General features: G+C 45.9%; 1 protein-coding gene across 3 annotated transcripts in view; it reads left to right on the forward strand.

Moving 5' to 3' along the window:
- ARHGAP25 (Rho GTPase activating protein 25) overlaps positions 1–27834 on the forward strand; it is an 84015-nt gene that overhangs the window by 41191 nt on the left and 14990 nt on the right. For all 3 annotated transcript variants that reach the window (XM_045788142.2, XM_045788145.2, XM_045788144.2), the window contains 3 exons: positions 6035–6122; positions 10258–10374; positions 24138–24345. In XM_045788142.2, the coding sequence (XP_045644098.2) occupies positions 6035–6122; positions 10258–10374; positions 24138–24345 (413 nt within the window). The remainder of the gene's footprint in view (positions 1–6034; positions 6123–10257; positions 10375–24137; positions 24346–27834) is intronic.

A 27834-nucleotide genomic window follows, 5' to 3' on the forward strand; every position in this document is an offset into this window, starting at 1 on the left:
CCCCTAAATTGTGGCCATCTGATAAAATCCAATACTCATTTCAGATATAAAATGTTTTTAAAAAAGCTTTTAGGGATGAAATGATAATGTATTAGAAAGAAGACTTCACTGTATATAGATATGGATACTTTGATGACAAAAGCTGTATGTGTGCCTGGTAGGAAATTGGAAGATGTGGAAGAACACAAAGCAGAAAATGTAAACCATCCCATTAGCAAGAAATAGGCACCTGAATTCTCACTTCTTCCAGTTCTTTCTGTACACACACATTTAGAAACTCATCTATTCTATATGCAAATTAGTATAATATTCTTTAATTTAAAAATTAACAATAAGTCATGAATTATTATTATTATTACTGAATATTCTTTTATAATGTAATTATTAATGGTGGAGGATAATCTACCCTATAGATATTCTATAATTTATTTAACTAATTTTCTGATGAAAATTAGTAGAGAATTTGGGCTGATATTTTTATATTATTATTACAAATAAGAGTTAAATGGGCATCCTTGTAGACTTTTTATCTATCCATAATTATTTCTTTAAGATAAAGGAAATCTCTTAAAAATAAAGCATTTTTTTAATGCTATTGTTTAACATTGTTTTGGGATTCATAGACATTGCAAACATCTAGAAAGGATATGAAAGTTACAGACACGAGCTAAATTCTTGGGGAAAAAGAAAAGCATATTTCTATGCTATGTTTCACACCATTCATGATTCTGGATGGACTAATGGCTTACAAGTAAAAAAAAAAAAAGTGAGTTCATGAAAGTCCTAGAAGAAAATTTGGTTATCTGCATAATCTTTGGAAAGCAGGTGTCTTTCAAGCATAGTATAAGCGACAAAGACAGCACAAGGGAAAGGCTAATTTAATTACATAAATAAAAATATTTGTATGTGAAATCATAAAGTGAAAAGGCAAATAATAAGAAGGAAAATATTGTATATGTGCATATGGTAAACAAATATTCCTCATATTTAAAGTATTCTTTCAAACCTATGAAAAAAGTCCGAATAGCTCAATAGAAAAGTGAGGAAATGATGCAAATGGACAATTTACCAAAAAATGTAATCGCCAATACATGTATATAAAAAAGTTTAGTCTCGGTAGGCATTAAAGACATACAATGTAATCTAATGAGACATCACTGTCCCCTTATCAAATTAGCAAAGCTTTTCTAGAAATTTCGGTGTCAGTAAGGACAGGAAATAGGAATTCTAATGCACAGCTGATGGAAATGAAACTCTGTACCACCTTTCTGGAGGGTAATACATGCTTTTAAAAATGCAAACTCTTTGACCCTGCATTTCTAATTCTAGGAATTTAACCAAAGTGGCTGTTTAAGAGAGAGAGAGCACAGGCTTGTTTAAGAGAGAGAGAGCACAGGCTTGGCGGGCTGGGTACAGAGGGAGAAGCAGACTTCCTGCTGAGCAGGGAGCCCAACGCAGGGCTGGATCCCAGGACACCGAGATTCGACCCGAACCAAAGGCAGTTGCTTAACCGACTGAGCCACCCAGTTGCCCGAAGACTGATGTAGATAATTTAATTTACCTGAACAGATTTTCACTACAGTATTGTTTATAATAGTGATGTTAAAAATGATGCCCAGAGGTAGGGGCTAAGTTATTATCAAGGAACTTCTATATACTACCACAATAGAATACAATTCTGCTGTTATGCCCTAAATCAATACTCTTTGAAATAGTAAGATATCCATAATATTGTTTTGAAAACAAAAGAAAAATGGCCAGTTTACAACAGAGGATGATATATCTAACTAATCCCATTGTTGAGGGAAAAACTAATGAATGTGAATTTATGGGAAAACGGCTGGGAGAGAAATACAAAGACCTGTTAATAGTGGTTATCTCTTCTGAACATTGGAGTTTCAGACAATTTTTAATTTTCTTCTTTTTTGTTCATTTTGCAATTTTTCTATGTTATAAATTAGCTGTAAACTCAAAAAGAACATGCACAATTCTATCCCTTAAAAAAAAAAAATCTCAGACAGAAACTCCAGTGATCTTGGAGCAGTCAGGTGAAAAAGGCCCTCATGTACACTGATGATATGCATATAAGCTGGTGCAAACTTTCTAGAAAGCCATCTGGCCAGATTTCTAAGAGCCAAAAAAGTATCATACGCTTACACCAAGTCATTTTATTTTATTTATTTTATTTATTTTATTTTTAAAAGATTTTATTTATTTATTTTGACAGAAAGAGACAGCCAGAGAGAGAGAGGGAACACAAGCAGGGGGAGTGGGAGAGGAAGAAGCAGGCTCCTAGAGGAGAAGCCTGATGTGGGGCTTGATCCCAGAACGCTGGGATCACGCCCTGAGCCGAAGGCAGACGCTTAACGACTGCGCCACCCAGGCGCCCCGAGTCATTTTATTTTTAGGAAGTTATCCAAGAGAAATAAGATACATGCAGTGCTGTTTATAATGAGAAACTTTGAACTTAATGTCCAACAAAGGAGAATGATTAAACAGATGATGGAACCCTCTCTGATGGACTCCTGTGCCTGCTTCCCGGGCAGCTTGGGGATGGACAGAAAGCAGTCTGTGCATTTTTTTCCCCTGAGGTCTCAGCAGGGTCTCTCCAGCTTTAATAGTATAATGCTCTGGAAATCTTTGATTTAGCTTGATATAAGTCATTCCAAAAGGTTCTTTGCCAGGGAAATTGTTTAAACCAGGACCTCAGCAAACTGCCCTCGAGTCCCTGCTGCAATGATGGTTCTGGACAATCCTAGCTTCGTTGTTCCCTTGTCTCATCTCCCTGCTTTTCTGGGACGTTACCGCAGGTGGCTGGCTGTCAGCGGCAGGGAAGTGTTTCACAAATGACTCTCTGGTGGCCGAGCTGATCGTGAGGCAGCATTAGCCAATTTCCGTGGTGTGAATACCCCAGCATGGCTGCTCCCGACATGACATCACTGAAGACAGAGTTGAGAAGAGATGTGCCAAGCACAGTGTTCTAGAGCATTTTAACCACACGAATAGAACAGGTGTAAATAACCACATGAACAGAAGTAACAGTAAAATATAGTAAATAAATAGGAAGTGATGAACTCCAAGTATTATTACCTTTATTCTTAATATAAAATATTAAACACATTATATTAAAATGTAATTTAACTTTTGATAACGGCTGTGTTGAACAACTGGCTCACATTGCTCCTGAAAACATGACCGTTCATTCTCGAGAGCCACTGTACGTGGGCTCTAGCCTCCCACCGACAAGGCTGTTTGCCCTGCTTCATTGCGGTAGGACGTGGGGCCTCCTTCTTCCTTCTTCGTACAGAGTCCACTTGCAGTGTGGGGGAAAGTGGCAACTTGCGCCTTCCCTGTCCAGAGCCATTCCCCCCTCCCCATCAGCGTCCCCGCCCCCCGCTACTGTCTCTCTTATGGCTTCCCACTCTCCTCTTCATTTATGACGGTTCAAGACTCTTGCGCTCAAGATGAGCTTACAAGGGCTTGCAAGTGTGTCTTTTATGTCTTGGTGTGAATAAGTTTAACTCTGATGGTTACTTCTTCCCCCAAAGTAAGTGGGACTTGAAAGTAAACCCTTACTTGTCATTCTGAAATCCCCCTGACTGGGGTTTGAATCATAGCATTCTTATTGACTAGCACTGTGATCTTGGATCAGCTAGTTAACCTCTCCTCTGACCCTTACTTCCTCATGTCTCCAGGGGGGGAAAATAACAGTCAGTCCTTCAGAGAGTTCTTATGAAGATTTAATGTGATGATATATTCAGGGCATTTAGCACCGAGCCTGGCACCTAGTAACTGCTCCATAAATGGTACTTATGTATTTTGCATTTCATTTTTACCGTGTTTGGATGAACGTGATTTGGGCATATCAAATAAGAGAGGTCTTTAGGAGAGGCAGACACCTCTGAAATTGTACTTTCCTCTTCTTCTGCCAGGCAGTGCTCCTTCTCGTCTAAAAGTAACATGGCTTTTTATTCTGGTGCCATAACTCAGGCAAAGAAGCCCAGCTGCACAATCTCAGGGTCATTTTTTTCCCCCGAGGCCACTGGTATTATTTAAAGATGATGAGGACGATGTAGGTTTGAGGTTATTCCCAAGTAATGAAATTAGAGAAATGTAGAAAAATGAAGAATTCCCTTATATAGATAAATACTTCTCTTTTTTTCCCTCCTTCCTCCTTCCACTCTGCCCCCTTCACCTCTTCTCCTCCTCCTCCTTTTCTTCTTTTTCTTCTACTCTTTTTCTTACTCGGTCTTAAACATTTTTATTTCTAGACTCTTAAGAAGCATTTATTCTTTTATGCTCCTGAGCTGATCTGAGAGTTCATTAAGACTCTTGCCCTTATACTCTCAAAAGTTCAGAAATAACAGAAGTAAAACCAAAGAATCGCCAAAGTAGTAATTAGTAAAAATTTATTGTGCATGCACCAAAAAGACAGTTTGCGAACTAGAAACGCTTAAACCAAAAACGTGGAGTGAGGCTCAGGGATATATTGTTATAAAGCAGCATTCTAAGTGAGAAAGCAGTGACTGTTTATTCTTTATCATGATTGGTTATAATGTGAGAATTTCCTTAGGGGAGCCTGGGTGGCTTAGTCAGTTAAGCGTCCAGCTCTTGATTTCGGTTCAGGTCATGCTCTCAGGGTTGTGAGATCCAGTCCTGCTCAGTGCAGAGCTGCTTCAGATTCTCTCTCTCCCTCTCTCTCTGCCTCTCTCCAATGCTCACCCACATTTCCTTAAATGATAGGAAACGAGTCAGTGATTACGGTTCAAGGTTTGCTTATGATTTCCAGAGGCATAAGCAAGAAATGATGCAGGTCAAGTGTGTCTCGCAAAGTAAGCGAAATTGAGCTTGGTGTCACTAAACTGGTTTCGTTTGCTCAGGGAATTGTCAAGGCTGCCTCTCTGTTTTTGATGTTAATGGATTTTCTGATGCCAATCCACTTCACGGACGCTCTATTCTAAAGACACATACGTTTACTTAGCTAGAATCAGACACGCTATCTGTCGCGGCCAGTGAGATGGACATTCAGACAAGCCAACTCTAGGACAAATAAGCTATGTCCCTTGGTGCAGTCGCTTAGACTTCCACAGTATCGATTTCCTCTTCTGCAACGTAGAAGGGGCCATGTCGCCAGGCTTATGGTACGGAGCTGTTGTGGGGATCTAATGAGATATTGCATGTGATGGTGCACGTCAGTGCTAAGGCACTGAGCACATACGTGGAAGAAGTGACTGATAACACATTCACATGTAAGAGGTCACATAGCCTTCTGCATTCTCACTCTCTTCCATGGATCCAGGATCCTCCTGCCTACTTCCGGGGACACGAGGCTGATGGGTCCCCACCACCTCAGCTTTAACTCACTTCTGAGATGAATTACCATTCTGTCACTTACTAGCTCTGTGACATTAGGCAGATTATAATACCTTTCTGATTCCCGGGTTCCTCACTTGTAAATGTGCATGACACCTGGCTGGGAGGATTGTTGGAAGGACTAAATGGATAACATATTCAACGTGCTTAGCAAAGGGACAGACCCTTGAAATGTGCCGCTCAGCAGCTCTTGCTGCTACTAAGAGCTCTATCTTCTTGAATGGCTGGCTCCCTGTGGTTCAGCCCCAGTGGAATCTCTGGCAGCCGGGCAGGTAGACTGTCCACCATACGACCTCTGCAAGGCATACCAGTCTCTGCCCTGCTTGCAAATATCAGATGTCTGGTTTGGCCAGGAAGTCAGGTCCTTGGAAAAGGGGGAAGAGGCGAGTGTTGCTGACGGCATCCTCTTCCCTCACTCTTCTGTCAGGACCTTGTTCTTTCCTCTCTAGGCACCTCGCTTGCTCTCAGATAGCTGTTGCTTAATCTGGCAGAGGCTTGAACAGCAGAAGGGCCCCACTCAAAACTGGGATGCTAGCTTGTCATGTTCCTCCCCACCTACCTATCTTCCTCCTTCATCCCATCATTATCCAGTCTATCCTTCAACTTAATTTTAGGTGACAAAATCGCTGCGTATTTATGGGGCTAACTTCTGATCTTTCAGGGTTGCATGTACCTACCCGGAAGCACGATCAAGGAGATCGCCACGAACCCAGAAGAGGCGGGGAAGTTTGTCTTTGAAGTCATTCCAGGTAGGCGACAAAAGTGGGGACAGAGGTACATTACCCTCCCGTTTACTTCTGGATGCCAGTGTCAGCCCGCTAACCAACCAACCGCGGAAGAATGCACCGTCGTTCTGTATGTAGCCGGTGAACCTACACCAGTTCATCAGCTAGCAGGCCAACTAAGTGGGTGCGCGCTCGCGGCAGCCCTGTAAGCCCCTCGTGCACGCGTGCTTGGTGTCAGGCATTCCGCCGGGCGCTGGCACGCTGCTCTGCAAAGCACAGCATCCCTGCTCACTAAAAAGAGCTTGGTTTCCGAAGCTGAGTGGGACATGAAAATGAACAGTTACAGTGCACACTGAGCGATGTGAAATCGCTGCGCTGGTAGGTCAAAAATGGTCCACAGTCAACCGTCACACAGGGTGCGACGCGACCTAATAAGAAAGGACAGCCGCGAATTACGGAGCACTTAGCACGTGTCAGGTGCCGAAAGTCCTCTACTGCGCATGTTAGCAGCACCCCAGAGGATGCTTCTGCCCAGGCAAGAGCTCCCTTCCTCGAGTGCGTCTGGGGCAAGGGGAGTTTCAAGGGGAATTTGGGTTTGTGTGAGTCTAGCACACTGAAGCTGCTTCTCCTTGTCTCCTGCTCCTTTGCCAGCCCCAGTCCCGCCAGGAACTCCAGAGCTGCTGGTCTGGTGGTGCAGCCAGGCTGCTGCTGCCGCCTCGCTGACACAGCAGGGGAGGCCACCAGTCCCCTGGGCGAGCGCCCCTTCCCTGAACCCCTTCCTTACCCCTCGCACAAGGCAGCATGCACATGAGAAATGACAGAGAAGGCAATGTAGTCAAGAGCTTAGAGTGCCTGGTCTGGAGCTAGCTTGCCCTGCTCCGAATCCTGGCCCTGCCACTTTCTGTTTGTGCAACGATGATCAAGTTATTTCATTTCTTCCTGCCTCTGTTTCTTTATCTGTGAAATGGGGACAATGATGAGAATAGTGAGGATGAAAGAAAGAAATCGATTTGGCACATTTGGTATAGTGACTGATAACATAGTTAGTGCCATGTAGAGGTTTCATATTTGGGGATAACTAGGGGAAATTATAATGTAGAAATCAATCCTAAAACTGGCTACTACTATAGAAAACAAAGAAAAACAATTTTTTTTTTTTTTTTTAAAGTTCAGCTCTTCCAGGTGGCCTCCTTCCTAGTGGGCACTCCTTTGCTTTTTTTATCTGATGTTCTGTCCATCTCTCTTCCTCCTCAAAGGAAGAGGTTATTTTTTAGTCTCTCCTCTCTGAGAAGACCCCACCTCCTTCCCCACAAGATTCTTCTAGTCCTAGGACCCCTTTCCCAGCACAGTTTAAGGGATGCAACAGTCCATGGTAACATGTGTCCCAAAGCCTGAATTTTCCGCCAAGGGCAATCCTACTGAGAGGCCTGGCTGAAGATCACTGTGGGCTTTGCACCAAAAGCCCAATACCCCTGAAGATTGCTCTGCTGCAGTATCTCATTATCACTTACACTTGCTTACACTTACACGTCTCATAAGAACAAACAGCAATTCTAAAGCAATTATAAGGTAGGGAACCATTTTCCTAAAGGTTTCCTAAAAGAACCATCATTCTCAAGTCTTCATCCAACTTAAAGTGAGGCAAGCCTTTGTATTATGATGTAGAGACTTTTTTAGTTCCTCTTTTGGTCATGCTCTTATGCAAGATGATTCTCAGGGACCGATGTTGGCAGAGGAAATGGTCTTCCTAACCAGGGCCCTCTCTCTGTGATCACTGGTGTTATAACATTGCACAAAAGACAGAGAGAAGAATTTCATTATACTCATGCTATGTTTTTCTTTATTTGGAGCAGGAAAAAATTTAGAACAAGCTTCCCTCTCCCTACTTATAGCACAATAACTCTCTGTTGTTCAACCCAAAGGAAGTCGTCAGGGGTATAGAGAGTTATTCCTTTTGTTGCATTTAATTCTGACACTGCCTTGTGAGATGTCACAACAGATTTATTGAGTACCTGCTATGAGCCAGGAACTATTGTAGGAACTGGGAATCCAGAAAAGAACAAGCCTGCGTGCAGCTCACAGTCTAAAGGGGGAGACTGACAACTGACTGCTTATGATGGAATAAGCCCAGTGGAAAAAAATTAAAGCAAAGAAAGAGAGAAAAAATTGTGGTCGATGTGGGGATAGTGGCAGGTCACTTACCTTTTTATTTTTTATTTTTTTACTTTTTAAAAAACATTTTATTTATTTGAGAGAGAGAGAGACAGAGATAGTGAGAGAGAGCATGAGTAGGGGGGTGGAGAGGGAGAAGCAGGCTTCCCCCTGAGCAGGGAACCTGATGTGGGGGCTCGATCCCAGGACTCTGGGATTATGACCTGAGCTGAAGGCAAACCCTTAACCAACTGAGCCACCCAGGCACCCCTCACTTACCATTTTAAATAGAGCAGGCACTCTCATGTGCCCAACATTAGTTGTTTTATAGGGCAGCAAAAGATTTTCCAATTCCCTTTGCTTTTTGATCTCTTGAACCTATCTAATACCATGGAAGTTCATCGTCTTTACCCTTCATTGGGTCATCTGCTCTTTTGACCAGAAGGGTCAGTCCATCGAAGCCCTGGCTGTTCAGGAGCATCCTGAGAGCTGGGTGTTTCTCAATGGAGTTGAGGGACAAAATTAATGGCAAAACTGAAAGATTTCCCAGAAGTCAGGGTAAGCTGAAAAGACGTGTTTTTGATAATACAACAGACTGGAGAATAGGCATGGTGGAGAAGGGTGCCAGATAAATTTTGACCAATGTCAAATTGGAAGCAATAGGGGCCAGTGGCAATTATTGGGAGAAAGAACAGGGGCCTTGCTTTGAGTCTGGTGGTATCTTACTGCGTGCCAATAGGCAGGTCTCTTTGCATCTCTGGACTTGAGTTCCATTAGCCGTAGAGTGGAAATGATACTACAGCCCATTCTATTTCAAAGGGATATCATGATTCCTACAGGATTCTTTAGTTCTACTCTGACCACTTTTCACTTCCCATTTTACTTCTGGAAACACCTAGCTCTCAGGAATGGTCAGGGCCTCCGTGGACTGATCCTTCTGGTCAGAGGAGCTGATGACCCAATGATAAGATGGATTCAGAGTTGGGTTGTCCCAAAGCATAAAAGAACGTGGTGATATTGATGCAGGTTCAAGAGATCAGAACCAAAGGGAATTTGAAAATCTTTTGTTGCCCTGCAAGGAAATATGGGTTTGGGCACAACGGAGGTGCTAGAACAAACTCTTTTTGAGAGAAAGGCCCTGACATTGTGAGAAGAATGGGTTGGTGTTTACACAGACACTTTGACATTTCATAGCCTCTTGTAATTGAAAGGGATCGCTGTTATGTTGTCCTTCCTAAGGCCTACGTTTGATGCTTTCCTTCTCCCTCTCTTCTCCTTCTCTGTCCCGATTTTCCTTTTTGTCATTTTCTTTCATTCTTTCTCTTGGCATCCTCTCCCTGTTCCACCCCCTTGTCATTTCCTCCACCCTTTTGTCTGATAACACAAACCCAGGAAACATTACATATGTCTGTCCATAATCCTGGGTTTAGAGTGCTAATGGTAATGAAAGTCCTAACAAACTTCATTTGTCCATCAACTATGTATTGAGAACCTCCCGTTTACAATGTCTTGTGCAGGTAGGAGAGTAGAAACTCTGAAGAGGAAGTACTGATTGTGTGAGAAAGGCACCCACGTGCTCCTTGTCCCTCTCTCCTAAGTCGCTCTTACCCTCCCCACCCCAACAGCTGAGCTCACGAGTAGCATAGGAAAATATCTGTAATGGTGTGATGGACTAAAGTCTTCAAAATTGTGTGGGCTGAGCCTGCCTCCCCTAACACCGACGCTGCCCGTTGAACTTCTCTTCCTTTCTGGTAGGAAATGTCTTCTCTCCCCAACAGGAGCAGTTCTCAGCCCAAGACATTCCAATTGCAAACCACGGGTGCTCAATGGTTTATCTATAGAATCAGAGTTTCGGGTGCATAGGTATTTGGTTCCCTTGAGGATAAGTAGATAATGCTTTTGTGCTGTTTGACTGGTTGATTAATTGCACCAAGAGAGCAGCTGAAGTTCAGCTTGCCTTCGCTTCCCTTTGTCCCGGCCGCTTCATTAATATTACTTCTTCCTCCAGCCTCATGGGACCAGAGTCGCGCAGGACAGGACTCCTATGTCCTCATGGCCAGCTCTCAGGCGGAGATGGAGGAGTGGGTTAAATTCCTTAGGAGAGTCGCTGGCACACCCTCTGGAGGTAAGGACTCTGCAGGCTTTCCTGGCCATGTGTCTGTGATAACTCGAAGACGGGGAGTTAGGAGCTCCAGACACGATCTCTCCTTGAACAGTGTTCAAGGGAGACCATGAGAGGACAACTCTGAGGCCATGCTCAATGCCAAGCATCTAGCTTCCCTCCCTGCATGACCTCAAAGAGCCAACTTTCGGTTAGCTGGGCGCACTGCAGCCCTTTGCACCTCAGCGGCAAATGTGTGTGATGCCCTGAAGCACCAACATTCTGCAGCACCAGGAGTCTGCCCGGTTATGGGGTCGTGGGGCCTGAGAGGGTGGTGGCAAGATCTATGCCTAAAGCTGGGGGGGGGGGGAGGGGGCTGATCAGCACAGGAAAGTGAAGTGGCTGGCCAGAACTGGGGTGGTCAGACTGGGGAGAGGTTCAGGAACTGTGTCCAGCTCACAGGTTCTCAGTGAATTCAGGGTGAGCACTTTTCTGGGTTCCATGACTCAAGTGTTCGAGTTTTCTGGCAACCCTGGTGTTAGGCCCACACTAGAGGAGAAACTGCTGTGAAAAAATATCAGCAATTAACCCAGTGTCCACAAGAGCCAAAATATGGAAGAAGCCCAGTTGTTCATCAACAGAAGATGTGGTATATATATAGTATATTCTATTGTATGTATATATACATACAATGGAATATTACTTAGCCATCAAAAAGCATGAAATCTTGTCGTTTGCAACAACATGGATGGAACTAGAGGGTATTATGATAAGCGAAAAAAGTCAGTCAGAGAAAGAGAAATACCATATGATTTCACTCACATGTAGAATTTAAGAAAAAAAAAAGCAGATGAACATAGGGGAAGAGAAGGAAAAATAAAATAAGACGAAAACAGAGAGGGAGACAAACCGTAAGAGACTCTTAATTCTAGGAAACAAACTGAGGGTCGCTGGAGGGGAGGTTGGTGGGGGTGATGGGGTAACTGGGTGATGGGCATTAAGGAGGGCACGTGATATAATGACCACTGGGTGTTATATGTAAGTGATGGATCACTAAATTCTAACCCCTGACACTAATAATACACTATATGTTAGCTAAATTGAATTTAAATAAGACATTAAAAAAAAACCCCAAAGCCATCTGCAATTAACAAACAGGTGAATCCAGTATGTGTTTTTTCCTTTCTTAAAAATATGAAGAACTGATACAGGCGATCTCAAGTGACCACTTTCCTTCAACTTTTTAGGAATGCACTTTGGGTCAGCTCCAGGATAACTGTATATAATTATTTATCAACTGTGCTGCCTGTTATTTTGGAAGTCATGTTGGGGGGGAGGGCTTTTACAGCTCAAATATTAAATATTTATTAGATTGCCCAATGGTTTCTTTAAAAATTATGAACACCATAATAATTTTGTGGAAATTTGAAAAAATATAGGAAAATAATCACCCCTAAAACCACCAAAGGCATTTTTATGTTTTTCTTCCAGGTGGTATTCATATATACATTTCTTTCTTTCTTTTTTTCAAAATGACAAGCATGGAATATATACAATTGAATACCTTTTATTTGATAGCTATGTTATATTGATTCATTTCCGGGATTGTTTGGTTACAAAAAATAGAAATCGCATGCAGTGATGTTCGGCAACAAAGAGGGATTTGCTGGGTTGGTGCAGCAGCTGTTCAAAGAGACCAAGGGAGAATTGCCAAGAGGCCTGGGGCCAAGAACTGGACCGTCGGCCCAGAGCTTATCCTGTCAGTTTCTCTGGGGCCGCGCAGCTTCGCATTCCGCTTTTCTCTGCATGCCTGCCTGTGTTTGCGTAGTTAGCAGTGCTCCGGTGCTTACTCGTGGCCCCACAGAGCTGTGCCAGCCCCAGCTTTCCCGTACCTCTCTCTCAAGCACAGCAGAGGCTGAGCTCAGCCTCCGCACCCCATTCCACACTCCTGAGAAAGGAGATCTACCCGGCTCAGCTGGGGTCAGGAGACCACTTGCAGACTCCGGAGCTGAGGCAAGGAGGCAGTTGTGTAGCCTGGGACCTGCCTAGCGTGGGGGCTGGGAGAAAAGAAGTTACAGGTGGGGGACACCCAAACTCGAGTGCCTGCCACAGCCATCCTGAGCAGCCCATCCTATTACAGAAAGAGGAGCATGGTTTCATTCACCGTTTCCCAGTTCCTAAACACTTTCTTTTTTTGCTGTGCTAATCACCAAGATGAGGTCTTGATTGATTAAAGCTCTCTTCTACGCCATTCAGCCTGGATCAGCTTAGCTGTGACCCTCCTTATTGCCCCGGATTGTGAGGTCGTGAGCCCTGGTCGATGTTCCCTGCTTCCCCTCCCCCGCCCCCTGCTGTCCAGCGCTTTAGGCAGCGTGCATTGACAAGAGACGTGGACGTTGCCTAAGCATGCACGTATTCTGAGTCAAAATGCGGTCCCGCACTGTGAATAGCCTCTGTGCCTTATATGGTGCTCGGCTCAGCCTTGCCACGGTGAGCTGCTGTACGGGGTCCTACTCCACGTGGGGATTTCTTCCTTCCCCATCTCACCACCTGAGAAGCAAGTCAAGCATAAATCCTGCCGGCAGGGGAAAGTCCGAGGGACGAGAAATAAGAGTGCAGCGTATTTATTTATTCAAAGACCAGGATTTGTCTCTAAAGGGACATTTCAGAAGTTTCTAAAGCCTCTCGTTGAATCTGATGCTAGATCTCAGATGAGAAGGCCTTTTAAGACAACAGAGTCCAGTCTGAGGCCACAAGGCAAGCCAGACATTTGTTCTTCCTGTTTGTAAGTCAGGAAACTTCTGTCCTGAGGAAGTAGATGATTAGTCCAAGGGGCCCAGCTGCCGAGGAGTGGGGCCAGGGCCCCCGCCTCTGTAGGCAGCTCTTGTCACAGCATGGCCCCACTCGGAAGGTGCCCCTGAGCCGGGCCCACTAGATCTGCAGGGCATGCCCCTCAAACACTGGAAAGTCCCTGAGACGTGTTGCCGCTGCCTCTTTCCAGCCCTTCCTGAAGCTTTCTATGGCTTTTCCCACCCAGAATCTGCTCTCTTCTCGTCACCTCCACTACCACCATCCTGGCTGAGGCACCCCACTGTCTTGTCTGAATTACAGCGCTGGTCCCGAAACCAACTCTTTTGCTTTTCCCTGGACACCCAACGCACGTTCCTGCCTCAGGCACGTTGCTGTGTGCTCTGCCTGGAATCCTCTTTCCCTGGGTAGCTGTGTGGCTTGGTACTCTGCTTTTTTTACAGGTCCTTGCTTAAACATCACCTCAGTGAGCCCTCCCTGGTCATCCCATTTGACACTGAATCCCTCCCTTGCCCTACCCCTGGCCCTCCCTGGCCCTCTGTCCTGCTTCATCTTTCTTCTTAGTACTGCCCTCTTAGACCTTGCTATATATTTCACTCATTTGTTCGTAGTTGGTCTCCCCTGGCTAGAAGGAAACCTTCAATCTACGTGGCAGGAATTTCTCTCTCTGTTTTGTTCAGTGCTGTATCCCACAATCTAAACAGCGTCTGGCACAGCAGACATGAAGGAACAGCCTTCTCTTCCCCTGGTGGTCCTGGGTTCCGCTCCCGTAGGCTCTCCTCTCTGTTCAGTGACGATCAGCTTACCTGGGAAATTATTTGGAAAATGGGTTGCTGCCTCTAGAATGATCTTGCTCCAAGCGTATTAATGGTGAGCTTTGGTGAAAGTCTTTATGGTTTGTAGACCCCTTAGAGAATCTGATAAAGGCTGTGGAAACTCTCCCCAGAAAAATGTTCAGACAGAACAATTTTGTGTTCAACTGCATTCAACTGCAGACGCCTGTAATCCCTTTGTGTTACCCAGGCAGTGAGTCCAAACTATGTTTTAGAAGTCACTCTTGTGACAGTTTTGCAGAGCTAAGGCCCTTCTTGCCCCAGTCTCTTTTCTGGCCCCGTTTCTGCCTTGACAAGAAAGAAGGCCCACGTAGTTCTCACGACACACCCAGCTTTTCTCCCTTGGCTCTGCCTGCCTCGTAGCTGGCTCTGCACCTTCCTCTCACCTTGTCCCAATCTGGGACCATTTCCAGTGTATCTCCTCACATCCCAGAAATTCTTGAACACCAGCTAGACGTGCAACAATTTAACTCAATTCTGACGCCATCTACCCAGAGATAGTATCAGATTGCACAGGCAAAGGGCCTGCAAGGCGTCTCTGCTTCCATGCATTTCAGGTGCCAATTTCAAGTCCAGATTGGCACCTGTGCTTCTGACCCAATGGCTATTGATTGGAGGTTCCAATGACCCCTTCCCTGGGTTCAATTAATTTGCTAGAGGGGCTCACAGAACTGAGGAAGCCAGTTTACTTATTAGATCGCCAGTTTATTATAAAAGGCTATAACTCAGGAATAGCCAAATGGAAGACGTGCATGGAGCAAGGTGTGGTTAAAGCCTCTCCAGGATACCAGTCTCCCCCAAATCTTCAGGTATCCATCAAGCCAGAAATTCTCCAAACCCCATATCCTTTTGGGTTTTACGGAGGCTTTATTGCATCTGCATGACTGATTAAATCATTGACTTTTCCTGACTGATCTCAATCTCCAGCTCCTCCCCCCTCCCTGGGAGTCAGTGGGTGGGACTGAAAGTTCGAACCCTGTAATCACTAGGTTGGTTAGGGTTAATTAGCCCCTATCCTAGGTGCTTTTAAAAACTCACTTCATTAACATAACAAAAGATACCTTTATCTCTCTCAGCACAGCAGATTCCAAGAGTTTTAGAAGCTCCCTGCCAGGAAATGGGTGAAAGACCAAAAATGTATTTTTTATGGTAAATCACAATGTCACACCTTGGAAAGCAGCACCATGGAGTGCCTTGGTGTTCTAGTCTTTTCATGCCTAGCCAGCCCATTTATCTCTTTTCTACACTATTCTTTCGTGAGGGCCTGGCTGGAAAGGATAGATTAATTTTTTCCCACAAGTTCTGGATGCAATTCCAAGTGTTCCTGATTTAAGTAGAAGAAAAGGAAGGGAGGTGATCACATCTGGACTTCAAGTGACTTGTCCCTTTTTCTCTAAGCCACGCCTTCCCTTCCCCGAGTTGGAGGGCTCTGTGTTCCCTGGATCCCCACCCTGAAGCCAAGTGTCTGTCCCACTCCCAGGGAGCAGGCAGCATTGCAAAATGCTAATTGGTTGGAACCTGCTTTGCCCTCTTGCCCTGGAGGCAGGCCTCTGTTTCTCAGGCCACTGCTGGGTACATAAGCGCTGCACTAAGTTGTGCACAGTTTCCTCTGACCGACCTGGTTGTAAGGCCCGGGCCAGGTCCCATGTTTTAAGCATCTTTGTATGTTGGCCTAGGCGTAGAGTATAGAAACAGTGCACTGTTACATGCCTTGGGTTCCTTTTTCTTCCTCTTCTTTCCTAAGTTGTCCGCATCCTTCTGGACACGATTTCACCATCTATAGCAGAGTTTAGCCTGTGGGAGTGTGCTATCTCTGTGATTCATTGTTATTCCACGTGTTCTAATTCTTTTCCTCTAGCCAAACTGGACATGAAGAAGGATGGGTTTTTTTCTTTCTTTCTTTTTTTCTTTTACTGTCGCCCCAAAAGGATGATTTTTACTTATTTTCAGGAATCCCCCTCTCCCCAGATCCCAACACAAGACAGATACTTTTTATTTTTAAGATTTATTTATATTATTTGAGAGAGAGAGAGTACGAGCAGGGAGAGGGGCAGAGGGAGAGAGAGAGAATCTCCAGCAGACTCCTGGATGAGCATGGAGCCTGACATGGGGCTCAATTCCACAAGCCTGAGCTAAACTTAGAGTCGAATGCTCAACCGACTGAGCCACACAGGTGCCCCAAGACAGATCCTTATTTATTCATTTACTCAACAAATACTTCTTGAGCATGCGCCAAGCACTGTGCTAACCCTGGGGTTATGCCAGTGAGAAAAGGACTAAGTCCCCTCTTCAAGGAGCTCACAGTCTAATAGAAGACACAGACCTGAATCGAGCACCACACCATAACACGGCAACTGGGAAAAATACCAGGAAGGAAGAACCCGTCATGCACAGTGGGGAAAAATGTCTTTGTCAAGAAGTTTAGAGAAAGCTTCCCTGAACTAGTGATGATTCAGCTTAAACGTGCAGGGTCCGTAGAGGCTAACTCGGCAGAAGAGGGAGAAGAGGAACAGTATCTCAGCCCGAGGAATAGCGTACACCAAGGTCCTATGCCAGAAAGAACAGGCTCTGGAGTGAGAAGAAGGCGAAGACAGTGGACATAGCCTTGCTAAAGCTGTTGGTCTTCATTCAAAGGTGGCTTGGATGAGGGGGGTGGCGGTGAAGGTGGAGAAAAGGAAGCAGGTGTGCACAACGTTTCAGAGGTAACATTGCCATGACATGGGAGTGAATTCGACATGGAAGGAGAACGTGGTGTCGATCGAGTCCTCGAGTCCCAGCCTATGAGTGAATGGTGGGATGAACATTTTTTGGCAGCATCCCATGACTCCTCCTGGCAATCCTTCCCTCCTCCTGCCTGTCCCCTCGTGATGCAGGGACTCCATTTCAAGGCTCCTGGGCATGTCTGGCAGGGTTGCCGCACTATTTGCTAAACCCTTCTCGACGGGAGGGGGAAATCGTCTCAGTTTACCCCATAACCCACCTCCAAGATCATTCTCTCTGAAGACTGAGCTACATGCAAGTCGGAAAGCATTTCCAGAGAAGGGTGGGCTGGCTTCATCAACACTAAGTGAAGTCCTGTGTTCCTGCCAGACACTTTGATATATGGAGCAATGCTGGTAAGGGCTTGTGTGTGGGATTTTTTTTTTTTTTTAACCCACCTCCAATCTATCCCTTGAATGGCAGTTGACAATTAGCTGCTAAGTAAAAGGAGGCACTTATTTTTATTGCGGACCCTGACAGCTTTATGTTCACTCTTTAAAAGCCAAGACTCATGTGTGTAAAGGTGAGTGGGGAGGGGAAGTGGTGTGGGAAGAAGGAAGGGAGGGCCAGGGGCAGGTGCGGACAGATCCCATGATTTCCGTGCTGGAGTCAGAACCTGAGCAGTATTTACAAGCATGTGCTGATCTGGAAGCAAGAGAGGATGGTTCTTCCAGGGTGGAGAGGAGGGAAGGGCTGAGGCTGGCCCGGCAGAGGCTGTGATTCCTCGGCCCCCACCATGCCTCATATTCTTAGGGTGCCGCGGTGGGACCTGGGCTGTGGCTTTTCTGCCCTGGCACTGCTCTCTTGCTGGAATTTCAGGACGAAAACCCCCAAGCTCCAAAAGAAAGGTATTTTTTTCCTATTTTGTGATTCAATTCTAAAAGGCACTCTGCCCAGCTCCCCTTCCTTCTCCTGCAGAGATGGGGACGTTCCTGGAACTGAGCCGCTGGGAAGCAGGTACCGGTGCTGGGTCACAGGGCCAGTGGGAAAGAGGGTACAGCGGCGGGGTGGGCCATCCTGGGGACCTGGGAGGGACCAGAGGCAGGCTGGGGAGGGACTCTTGTCTTGAACCCAGGGTGTCTGTGTGATGAGGAAGGGAGGATGAGGTTAGAAAGGAGGTGACAGATAATTCTTCCACTTTCACTTCCCCAGAGCAACACAGTGTCCTGGGGCTGCCTAGCAGATCTGAGGAGGAAGCTTAGAAGTAAAGGGGGGAGGATGGCCCACAGGCAGAGACTAGGCAGCTGCCTACCCCTTTCTTCTTCCTCTTAGACTTAGTGATTTCTGAAATTTCACCTAGACAGTTGTATTCCACTGGCTTTAAACAAGAGAGATCAAACTATTGAATTTAGATTCACGGGGTAAATATGACAGTGGACAAATTCCTAATCTAAGTCTCAGTTTATCCATCTGTAAAATGGAACAATAATGTCTATTTTTGTAAGGTTCTTATGAGGACTAAGCGAGAGCACACATGAAAGCTTCTAGGGCACTTCTTCATAAAATTAGCTTAATTAATTAAATGTGTGAATAATTAGAATTATTAAATTATGTATTATAATTAATCAATTCAGATTTGTACCCATTAGGATGGCAATGCCTCTGTTAATAGTGACTGATCCAAAGTGAGGAGCAATTCTGAGTGATTGGCTGGCTGGCCAAGGGCGGGAAGAACAGGGGCACTAGTTCCTTGAAGGAGTGGGTACATCCCAGGAGGCAAGTTGCTGATGGGGGAGCCTGGTGGAGAATGGTCTTCAAGGGCCTCCCACCCACTGTCTGCTGTCTTCCTCTTTCCCTCGTTTCCTTGGGGTCTAGGCTCTGTTGTGTCCTCCTGGGATCAAAGGGTGGTGATCAGGACTGAGAAGTCAGAGGTAGGTGCCACTCAGGATTGGGTCTTTGGAGTTCCAGGAAGGTTTTCTACTCTAGACTTCTCATATGTGATCAGAGATGGAGAGGGCCAAAGCCCGACTGAAACAAGCTGAAGACAACCGGGATGCTCTTTCTCTCCTGTGGGTCTTGAGGTCTCTAGAGCCTGCAGTGGCCACTTCTTGTTGGAAGGAAGAGCTCTGACTGATTTCGAGTCAGGAGGTGTGCAGTTGAGTGTCTTCATATGAGTAATATGAAAGCAGTGGGAGTGCTAAGAAGCACACGAGGATGGGGGAAGGAAGGGCCAGCACACTCCAGCATTTAGAGGGCAGGGAGAAAAGGAGGACTCATCCGAGGAGGCTGAGGAAGTGTGGCCTATGAGATAAATCAAGAACCACGTGGGAGTGCCAAAAGCCATGTGAAAAGTGTCTCAAGAAGGAGTGATTTGCTCTGTCACATGGTGCTGATAGAGCAGTGAAGAGGAAGACTGAGAATTTGACTCCTCAGTTTTAAAAATGTGAAGGCCATTGATCTCCTTGACAAGAGCAAGTTTGGAGAAGTGCTGATCAGAGCACTTTCAGGAGAGAAGGGGAGGAGGACGAGAGGAATGGGAGACCACCGGGGACAGCTTTTCGAGGACTGGCCCATCATGTGCCAGGCTCTGTGCCAGGAAATAAAAATAGATGGTGAACCAGACGGGCTGTCTACCTTTGAGGAGCCCACAGTCCAGTAGAAGAGAGACATTTTTAAAACTAAGCTACACGAGAAGTGGTAGGATAGAGCTACCTATAGGGAGTTCTGTGAGGACAGAGGGAGGGACCAGTTCCCTCTGAGAAGACAGTTGGAACTTCTGCTGCTGGAAAATCAGGCTCCCAGGTGGGGAGAGGGAGGAAGGGTATTAGCTCCAGAGTTTTCAAAAGCAAAGACCTTTTTTCATTCTTTTTATCATAATCTCTAGCTACCAAAGAGGCTGGCCCACAGCAGTTGCTCAGTTTGCATTTGCTGAATGATTTTGTGAATTCCAGTGGAAGGCGTTTACAAAAAACAGAGCTGCAAAAGAAACCATCACAACAATTTTGACGTTAGCAGCAAGGACAGAGAAGAGAGATGGTTTCGTTTGGAAAGCGTTGATTGGTTTGGAGGGAAAGAGGGTGTTGCAGACAATCCCAACACTTACACTTTAGCTGATGAGGTTTGTTGAGTGCAGGCACCTTGTGTTGATGGCTCTGTATTCTCCATGCCTAGGAAAGTGCCTGATGCTTGACTGCTTGAGTGACAGAATGCTATTGCCTGGGGAGAAGGCTACAGGATAAGCAGTGATTTGGGAGTGTTGGGGGTGGGATGAGAGTGAGATTGGAGAAGACACTGGGAGAGCTGCCATTAGACATTGGAGGGGAAAGGATGGGTAGATAGATAGATCGATTGATCTGGACCAGACATGTGGATTTACAAGTTTGTGGGTGATAGCCAAATGTATGGAATCATAGGAACTTTGCCAAAGAGAATGTCTAGAGGGAGGAGACAACTGAGCTGGAATGCCGGGAAGTGACACACTGAAGGAGCAGGTGGAGGAGGAAGCACAGTATAGAGACTGCGGAGGAGCCGGCAGGACGATGGGAATGGAATGAGAGTAGATGGTTTTGTCATCTACTGTAGGGAGAAAGTCTTGATGAGGAAGGAGAATCAATAGCATCAAGAGTCTTCAGGGAAGCCCAGCAGGGTATGGAATGAACCTAGGCTATGTCTGGCCATTAGGAGGGCACCAGAAATTTTACTGAGTGGATTGGATGGAAAGAGGCAGGCTGATGAAACCAGACTGGGATGGGTTGAGAGGCTGAGAGGTTGATAAGTGAAGAAGTAGAGGCTGTGAAGATGGAAATAGACATGTTCTTTCATGAATATACTGATGAAGAGAAGGAAGGCAAGCAGTGGTCATTTGAGAGCTGGGGCAGGAAGTTATTGTTTAATAAGTTAGCAGACTTAGACTCACTTGGGCTCTTTTGATTGAAAACAGGAAAGTTTAAGATATAAAAGCGACGGAGTGAAGTCCTGGAAGAGGTGCGAAAGGATGGAGCCCCCAGGCTGAAAAGGCAACATCTTAGAGGAAAGCACAGTGTCCTTTTCTTCCTCTGAGAGAAGACAGACAGACAGAGGAGGAGGGACCAGAAAGGCAGCGACTGGGGATGAGAGAGTCATCATGACGTCCTCCACTTAGGGAGAGAAGGGAAAGAGGAGCCAAGGTCATCTGCTGAGACAGAGAAGGGAAGGAAGGGGTGGTGAGTGCAAGGCGAATGGGGAAGATTTGGAACCAAGGTTTTACAGAGAGCGGGAACATAACCTTCTATGATATGGAATGCTGTGTTCCTGGGAGCTCTGGTGACCAGATGAAGGTGTGGAGAGGGTACTGGGAGTCAGCCGAGCCAGTGGGAAGTGGGTTTACTGGTGAGAGTGGCACCCCAATGACTGACTGTGGAGCCTGGGAGGGATAGAGGATGAGCGCAGGATGAGGCTGAGAGGCTGTGATGGTGAGAAAAATTATAGGACTTGCTACCCAAAGGGTTGTAAGAAGGAGCTGGATTTCAAGTCACCTGCAAAGAGAGCATCTGCCTCTGGACCTCAGGAATGGAGTTCCCATTTGACAGCTCTGGAATTTCCACATCCATCCCCACATTGTGCTTGGGATATGGTTCCCTATCGGGGTCCAGGGGGCCCCTTGAGCCTGAGTTTCAGCTGCTCTGAAACACATCTGCCTCCCCCTTTGAGGTGCCCCTCAAGGGGTTTTTACAAATGCCATGTGGTCTATGTTTTAAGTCAGATTATTTCAATCATTTCCTTCCATATCTATTCATCTCCTTTCACAGACCTATAGGAACCAAATTCTGTGCTGCTGTTGACATTCTCTAATTGTTTCTCATTATATTGCATGTTGTCATTTCATTTTCATAACTCGAGTGTAAGTTTATTGAAAGCAAGAACCATATCCTATGTTTTCTTGTCCGTATTATCCATTCCACATGGCCTGTTGCTGGCACGCAATGAATGTTAAGGTGAGGCTGAACTCTTCATGGAGGAGATCTCTACTCGTATTTAAACTAAAGAAATGCCACGGTTATCATTAATCATGGAAAGCACTTGCTTAAAGATGAAATAATTCTTTAAGTAATTCAGCAAAACACACTGTCTATCTACCTTGTGCCAGGCCCCATGCTGACTACTGGGGATGAAAAGAGAGCATCCCCATACTCCCAGCATTGGGGAACATAGTCACGCAGAGGGTCTGGATACATACAAGTAATTACCATACAGCGTCAGAAGGGATTGGGATGTAAGGAATACAGGTACACAAAGTAGGGACAGAGTGTCTCAGGCTGGGGTCAAGGAAAGCTTGGCAGACGTGATATTTGAGTCAAGCCCAGGAAGAAAAATAGAATTCCAGCAGACAAAGAAGGAGAGATGAACAGACTGGGCAATGAGAAGACCATCCAAGGGCATGAAGACTAAAGAGTGCTGTGGGTTTTGGGAACATCAGGGTGGGGTGCCTTGGGGAGCATGAGCTGAAGTCAGGCTAGAGAGGTAGGTGGGGGTCAGACCGAATGCCAGCCCAAGCAATGCCAGCCCCAACTTTCAAACTTCAGCCACAAAATATTTAATCAAACAGTCTCACTGAAATACAGTAAGTAAAACAGACAAGAGCCCAGCAGATCTGGTGGGGAGTAGAGAGAGTACAGAGAGCCCCCCCACTGCCCCATGCTCAGCTCCTCCTAGATTCACTGCCCTCACTTCCCAGCACCCAGTGTGATGAGGGAGGGGCTGCAGAGGAAGCCTCTAGGACTTTGAGGGGTAATTTGGAAAATGCTATTGTGACAATTGGGGAAGAAGGGGATGACTATTAAGAACAGGGTTGAGGGGCAGGGGAGTGTGCTTAGGTAAATTGGAGGCGGTTTAGAAAGGTTAGCAGCAGGAGAGCTTTGACCATGTGGGAAGAGAACAGACCACAGCTGTCATAAGTGAGAGAGTAGTCTAGCTTGGCTTAGGGCAGCGGGTGGGAGTGCAGGGAATGCATAGATTCGAGAGCTTTGTACAGCTCTTTACAGGTGGAATCCACATTAATAAGAGACTAGGTACAGGGGACCAGCCAAAGAGGGAACCATGGGGAAAACCAAAGGATTTTGGGAAGCAGTGTCCTGGCAATTGAAATGGTCTGTCCTAATTATGACAGACGGAAAATCAGGCAGGACAGAGCTGAAGCCATGACTTGTCTTCTGAGCCTCCAGGAACCAAAGGGCCTGGGGGCCTGGTGGGAGAATGGGTAGTCGATGACTGTCCTGATTTAACAACTAACCTTGTTATACCACTAGGGTGGGGAAATTAGAGAGCCAAGTACTGACAGGGCCGGGTTAGAGCTGGTCCACACATGCTTTGCTGGAGGCAGTGTAATTTGGAAAAATATTTTTGGACAACAATTTGCATACCATTGAGTCATAAAAATGTTCAAACCACTTGACCTAGTAATTCTACATGTGGGAATTTGCCCTAAGGAACTAGTTCAAAAGAGTGAAAAGCCTATGTTCACCTATCCAATTGTTAATTAATTCATTAAGCAATTAATTAGAAATTATACATTGCACCGAATATAGCCCAGGAACTCTGTTAGGTGGATAAGCATGTTCACCGTGGCAATTTTTAAAATAATAAAACATATGGGGTGCCTGGGTGGCTCGGTCAGTTGGGTGTCCAACTCTGGATTTAGGCTCAGTTCTTGATCCCGGGTCCTAGGATCAAGCCCCGCGTCGGGCTCCTCGCTCAACAGGGAATCTGATTGAGGATTCTCCCTCTCCCTCTGCTCCTCCTCCCGCTCATACTCTCTTTCTCTAATAGATAAATATATCTTAAAAAAATAAATATAGCAAAGCGTAGTAAAACCATCTAAATTATTAAAAATGCCGCACCGGTTTAATACAGTAGGAGACATCTGTGCAATAGAATGTGATATTTTGATGCTGTATAACACGAGCAGAATTCAAAACTGCCTCCTTGCTGCTGTGGTTAAGAGTACATTCTCTTCAGTTTGCTGCCTGGGCTTGAATTCTGACTACCATGCCCTGGCACCTGACCTTGGCAAGCTCACTAGTGCCTCTAAGGCTCAGTGTCTTTAGTAGTAAGGTGAGTATAACAATTCTGCTACCTCATAGGGTTGCTGTTAAGATGAAATGAGAACAGGTGTGCAAAGTGCTTAGCACAATTTCTAGCCCACCACAGGTACTCAGGAAAAGCGAGTTGTTATTCTAAATATGTAAAAATGTGGGGTAAGAGAAAAAGACGGACAGAGACTGCCCCAATTGTATAGCCCCGGGAAATATTATGGGTGACGTGTCTCCTACATTTTGTCTAGTACCATGGCACTAAAACTTGGGGTTATAGGCAACACAAGCAAATCTAGAAAGAGGGAAAGCACTTTGACCTATCCATTCACCCAGTGGAAGTCAGACTGATGTGCAGGTCCCGTTTTTCTCTCACCAGCTGTGTTTGGCCAGCGTTTGGATGAGACCGTGGCCTATGAGCAGAAATTCGGCCCCCACCTGGTGCCCATCCTGGTGGAGAAGTGTGCAGAGTTCATCCTCCAGCACGGCCTCAACGAAGAGGGCATCTTCCGACTGCCTGGGCAGGACAACCTGGTGAAGCAGCTCAGAGATGCTTTTGATGCCGGGGAGCGGCCCTCCTTTGACAGGTACGCTGTCCTCGCCACGCCCTCCCCCTGCCTCACTCAGGTAGGAGAAGCTCTCTCTGCCAGCTGAGCTATAGGACTCGCAGAGATACCCCCAGGCCATGGCTGGCAATAAAGAGAGCCTTTTGTTTTGCTGATCGCTTATGTGAGGAATGATGTGAACTAGAAGTAGGGCCTTGCTGAGCAGTCAAGAAACCATTTTGGATGTAGCCGAAGGGGAAGTGCCGTGGCAGGAGGGGAGGAAGACGGGACCTAGCTCGAGGCCCACACTGCCGGGCTGATGAGGACTGTGGAAGAGCCGAGCTGGCTGAACAAACAGACTCAGTGTGATGGAGAACGTACCATAGCTATACCCAAGGGCTCCGATGTTCTTCCTCAGCTTTCCAGAAATGGCCAGGACTTCCTGTTAGTTTGGGAGACCACTAGTGTCCACCTCTGAACTTAGTTCTGATCGTTTTCAGAGAGAGTACGTACTGATGTCTTAGCAGACTGGCGTCCCCCCGCATCTCCCCTGTGGAGGTTGCCCAGGTTTGGTTGGGGCATATCAGCTGTGGCGACATTTCTTCTCACCGTCGCCTACCCACCCCACCTCCTCCAGCTACCCCGCCGAGGCTTTCGCTGTGCCACAGTCAGCTAGTTCAGCCTCCGCCCCGATGTGGGACTTTCTCCACCTATTGTGCAATGTTCGCCCTGGTTGCCTGTGTGTGCTTGTCCTGCTGGCAAGAAAGAGCCATTGTTCTTTCCAAATCAGCAGCCCATAAATCAAGATTTGGTGAGACAGGCCTCAACTCTATCCAGTTTCCTAAAGTTAAAATTCCCCCAAGAAGTTATTTAGGACCTAGGAACAGGGCTGATCCTGGGAAAATCATGAACAGCTAAGTGCCATTAGCTCCCTCTCCCCACCATCCACCCCGGTCACCAGCGACGCCCATTCTCCCTCTGAAGCATCTCTGATACCATCTGCTCTCTCCATTCTCACAGCCACTGTCTGAGTGTGGACCACTGCATGTCTGTCTTTGCTGCCGTTGGCATGCAGTAGGTTAACTTACCAAGGGTGCTGTATTTTTACAGGAAAGCCGTGGGTGGAGTTGTTACCAGAACTATAACAGGTTATGGGCATCGAATTTACGGACCTCTCAGCAGCACTATAAATTGCATTTCAGTATCAGGCACCTGTTCAATTAAGCTCACCACTTTTATATTCTGTTTTCTTCTTATGTTTTTAATTAGCTTTGAGTTGATCAGAAGATACAGGTGGGTTGTTGCTAAAGCAATGTGAACAGTCAGCCAGGAGGAATAGAGGTGATGGCAGGGGCTCGTCAGATACTTGCCCTAGGCTTGATTTTATGTACCTATAAAGTCAACCTGGGTGGTGGAGTCATAGTCTTTGATTCCCGTGAAATATTTGGGGCTGGAAAAAGGAAAGTTACACGGCTTGTCATGACCTCTCCACCCCCAGAACTAAGAAGTGGAGTTTATACACCTAGAAATAGGAGGGGTCGCCTGGAGCTCTTCAGAGGCCTCCCAGGGCCGATTCTTGGGTCTATGTGATCCTTGTGGGTAGTCATCTAGACCTACATTGGTCATATGTGTGGTTAGAAATCCCCCAAATTGTCTCACTGGAATGAAGAGAAACAAAGGAGCTTTTATTTGGTAGATTCCAGTGCAGCTGTATCGGATTCTCATTAAACATATACATATACATTTTAAAATCTCTTTGTTGAGTTTCTGCTGGGCTGGATACTATCCGGCCACAAAACTAATATGCTTCTGATACCTATATTTCTGTGAGAAACATACAGATGTGCCATATTTTAAGGTCAGTGCTACCAGGGGAGGATTGGCAGAGCCATCGGTGGTGCCTGGGCTTGTCTCTGGTGGATCAGGTATTGAACTCAGAAGTCACCTGGCTCCCGATTTGCCCTTAGTCCTTGACTTAAAAAAAAAAAAATCATTTAAAGATGTTTCATTGGGTTGAAGGAATAGCAAACTCAGGAAAAATCATGCTGGAAATTTAGACTATAACAGTGACAACTGATTTGTCCCCGTTATGGTGGGGGCACAGACATTAAACCAAAAATTAACAGAAATAATAGTATAATTTCCATTGTGTTAGGTGTTAAAATGGAAAGCTAGATGGTACTATGAGAACATAAAACAGGAGCCTCTTTTTTAAAAAGATTTATTTATTTATTAGAGCGGTGGAGGGACAGGGGGAGAGAGAGGCTTAAGCAGACTCTGCATTGAGGCTTGATCTCACAACCCTGAGATAACGACCTGAGCCAAAACCAAGAGTGGGATGCTTAGTGGACTGCACCACCCCGGCACCCCAGAACAGGAGCCTTTTGACATAGTGTGGTGGATTTAGGGAGGCCCCCAAGAAGAAATCACATTTATACTCAGACACATTAAGCAGGCATGAAGAGTTAGGCAGGACAAGCAGCATTATCTCCCCCCGATAAAATGAATCAGGAAGCTTTCTCTGGTTTTAAATGTTCCAAGATGATTTACACAGATAATTGTGTTTTTGGGTTATAACTTTGAAGCATCTACACTATATCAGTGGTTATAATCCTTTCTTTTTTCTAATGTTGGATATTTTTGCTGTCGTAGTTTCTTCTGATGGAAATAGCTAGTAGCTTGTGATTTTTGTTGTTGTCATTTGTCTTCAAAAGATTCTTCTCTTTTTTTTAAGATTTTATGTATTTATTTGACAGAGAGAGAGACAGCCAGTGAGAGAGGGAACACAAGCAGGGGGAGTGGGAGAGGAAGAAGCAGGCTCCCAGGGGAGGAGCCTGATGTGGGGCTCGATCCCATAACGCCGGGATCACGCCCTGAGCCGAAGGCAGATGCTTAACCGCTGTGCCACCCAGGCGCCCCTGTTTTTTTAAATCTATCATCGATACTGTCTTTCTTATTTCAAATTGTTGTTTGCAACATTTGTTGCTTGGGTGTATTTTGTGTGTTGGGGGCTGTTCCAGGCAGTGGACAGTACGTCAGAGAATGGAACCGTGGAGGCAGGAGGCCAGATAGGAAGCTGGGGCAGGATCCCGGCCAAAGGCTATTACCTTCTGAAACAGAGCAGTGTAGTGGGGGGCAGGACTTAAAGAGAGCCACGTGACATTTGAATAGAATTGAGGGCCTTGGGGAGCGTAATTGGATGTGGGGTGAGGGAGAGGCCCTGGATTCTGACTAAGACCAACGACAAGGTTGCAATGCTGGGGCTGGAGGAGAAGCCACTCTGGGACTTAGGAGAACATGTGTCAGCTGGTTGTTGTTCTGTCATTTTCTTAGGAACTTCTCATGTATTTTGACAAGAGGGCTTTGCCCAGGAATATTTTTAGGCAGTGACTCAGCAGGGAAGGCTTTTCTAGAACGCCCACCTTAAGTGAATGGTTCCCACCCCCCATTTCCTGAGGTAGCCCTGGAGCACAGTCAGGGCTCTGTGCCAGTTCACGTTCTCGCTTTGAGGCAGAGAGCTCACCGGCTGCA

The sequence above is a fragment of the Ursus americanus genome, chromosome 7, assembly GCF_024610735.1.
Source record: "Ursus americanus isolate L20-20 chromosome 7, mUrsAme1.1.p, whole genome shotgun sequence".
In the NCBI taxonomy this organism is placed as follows: Eukaryota; Metazoa; Chordata; class Mammalia; order Carnivora; family Ursidae; genus Ursus; species Ursus americanus.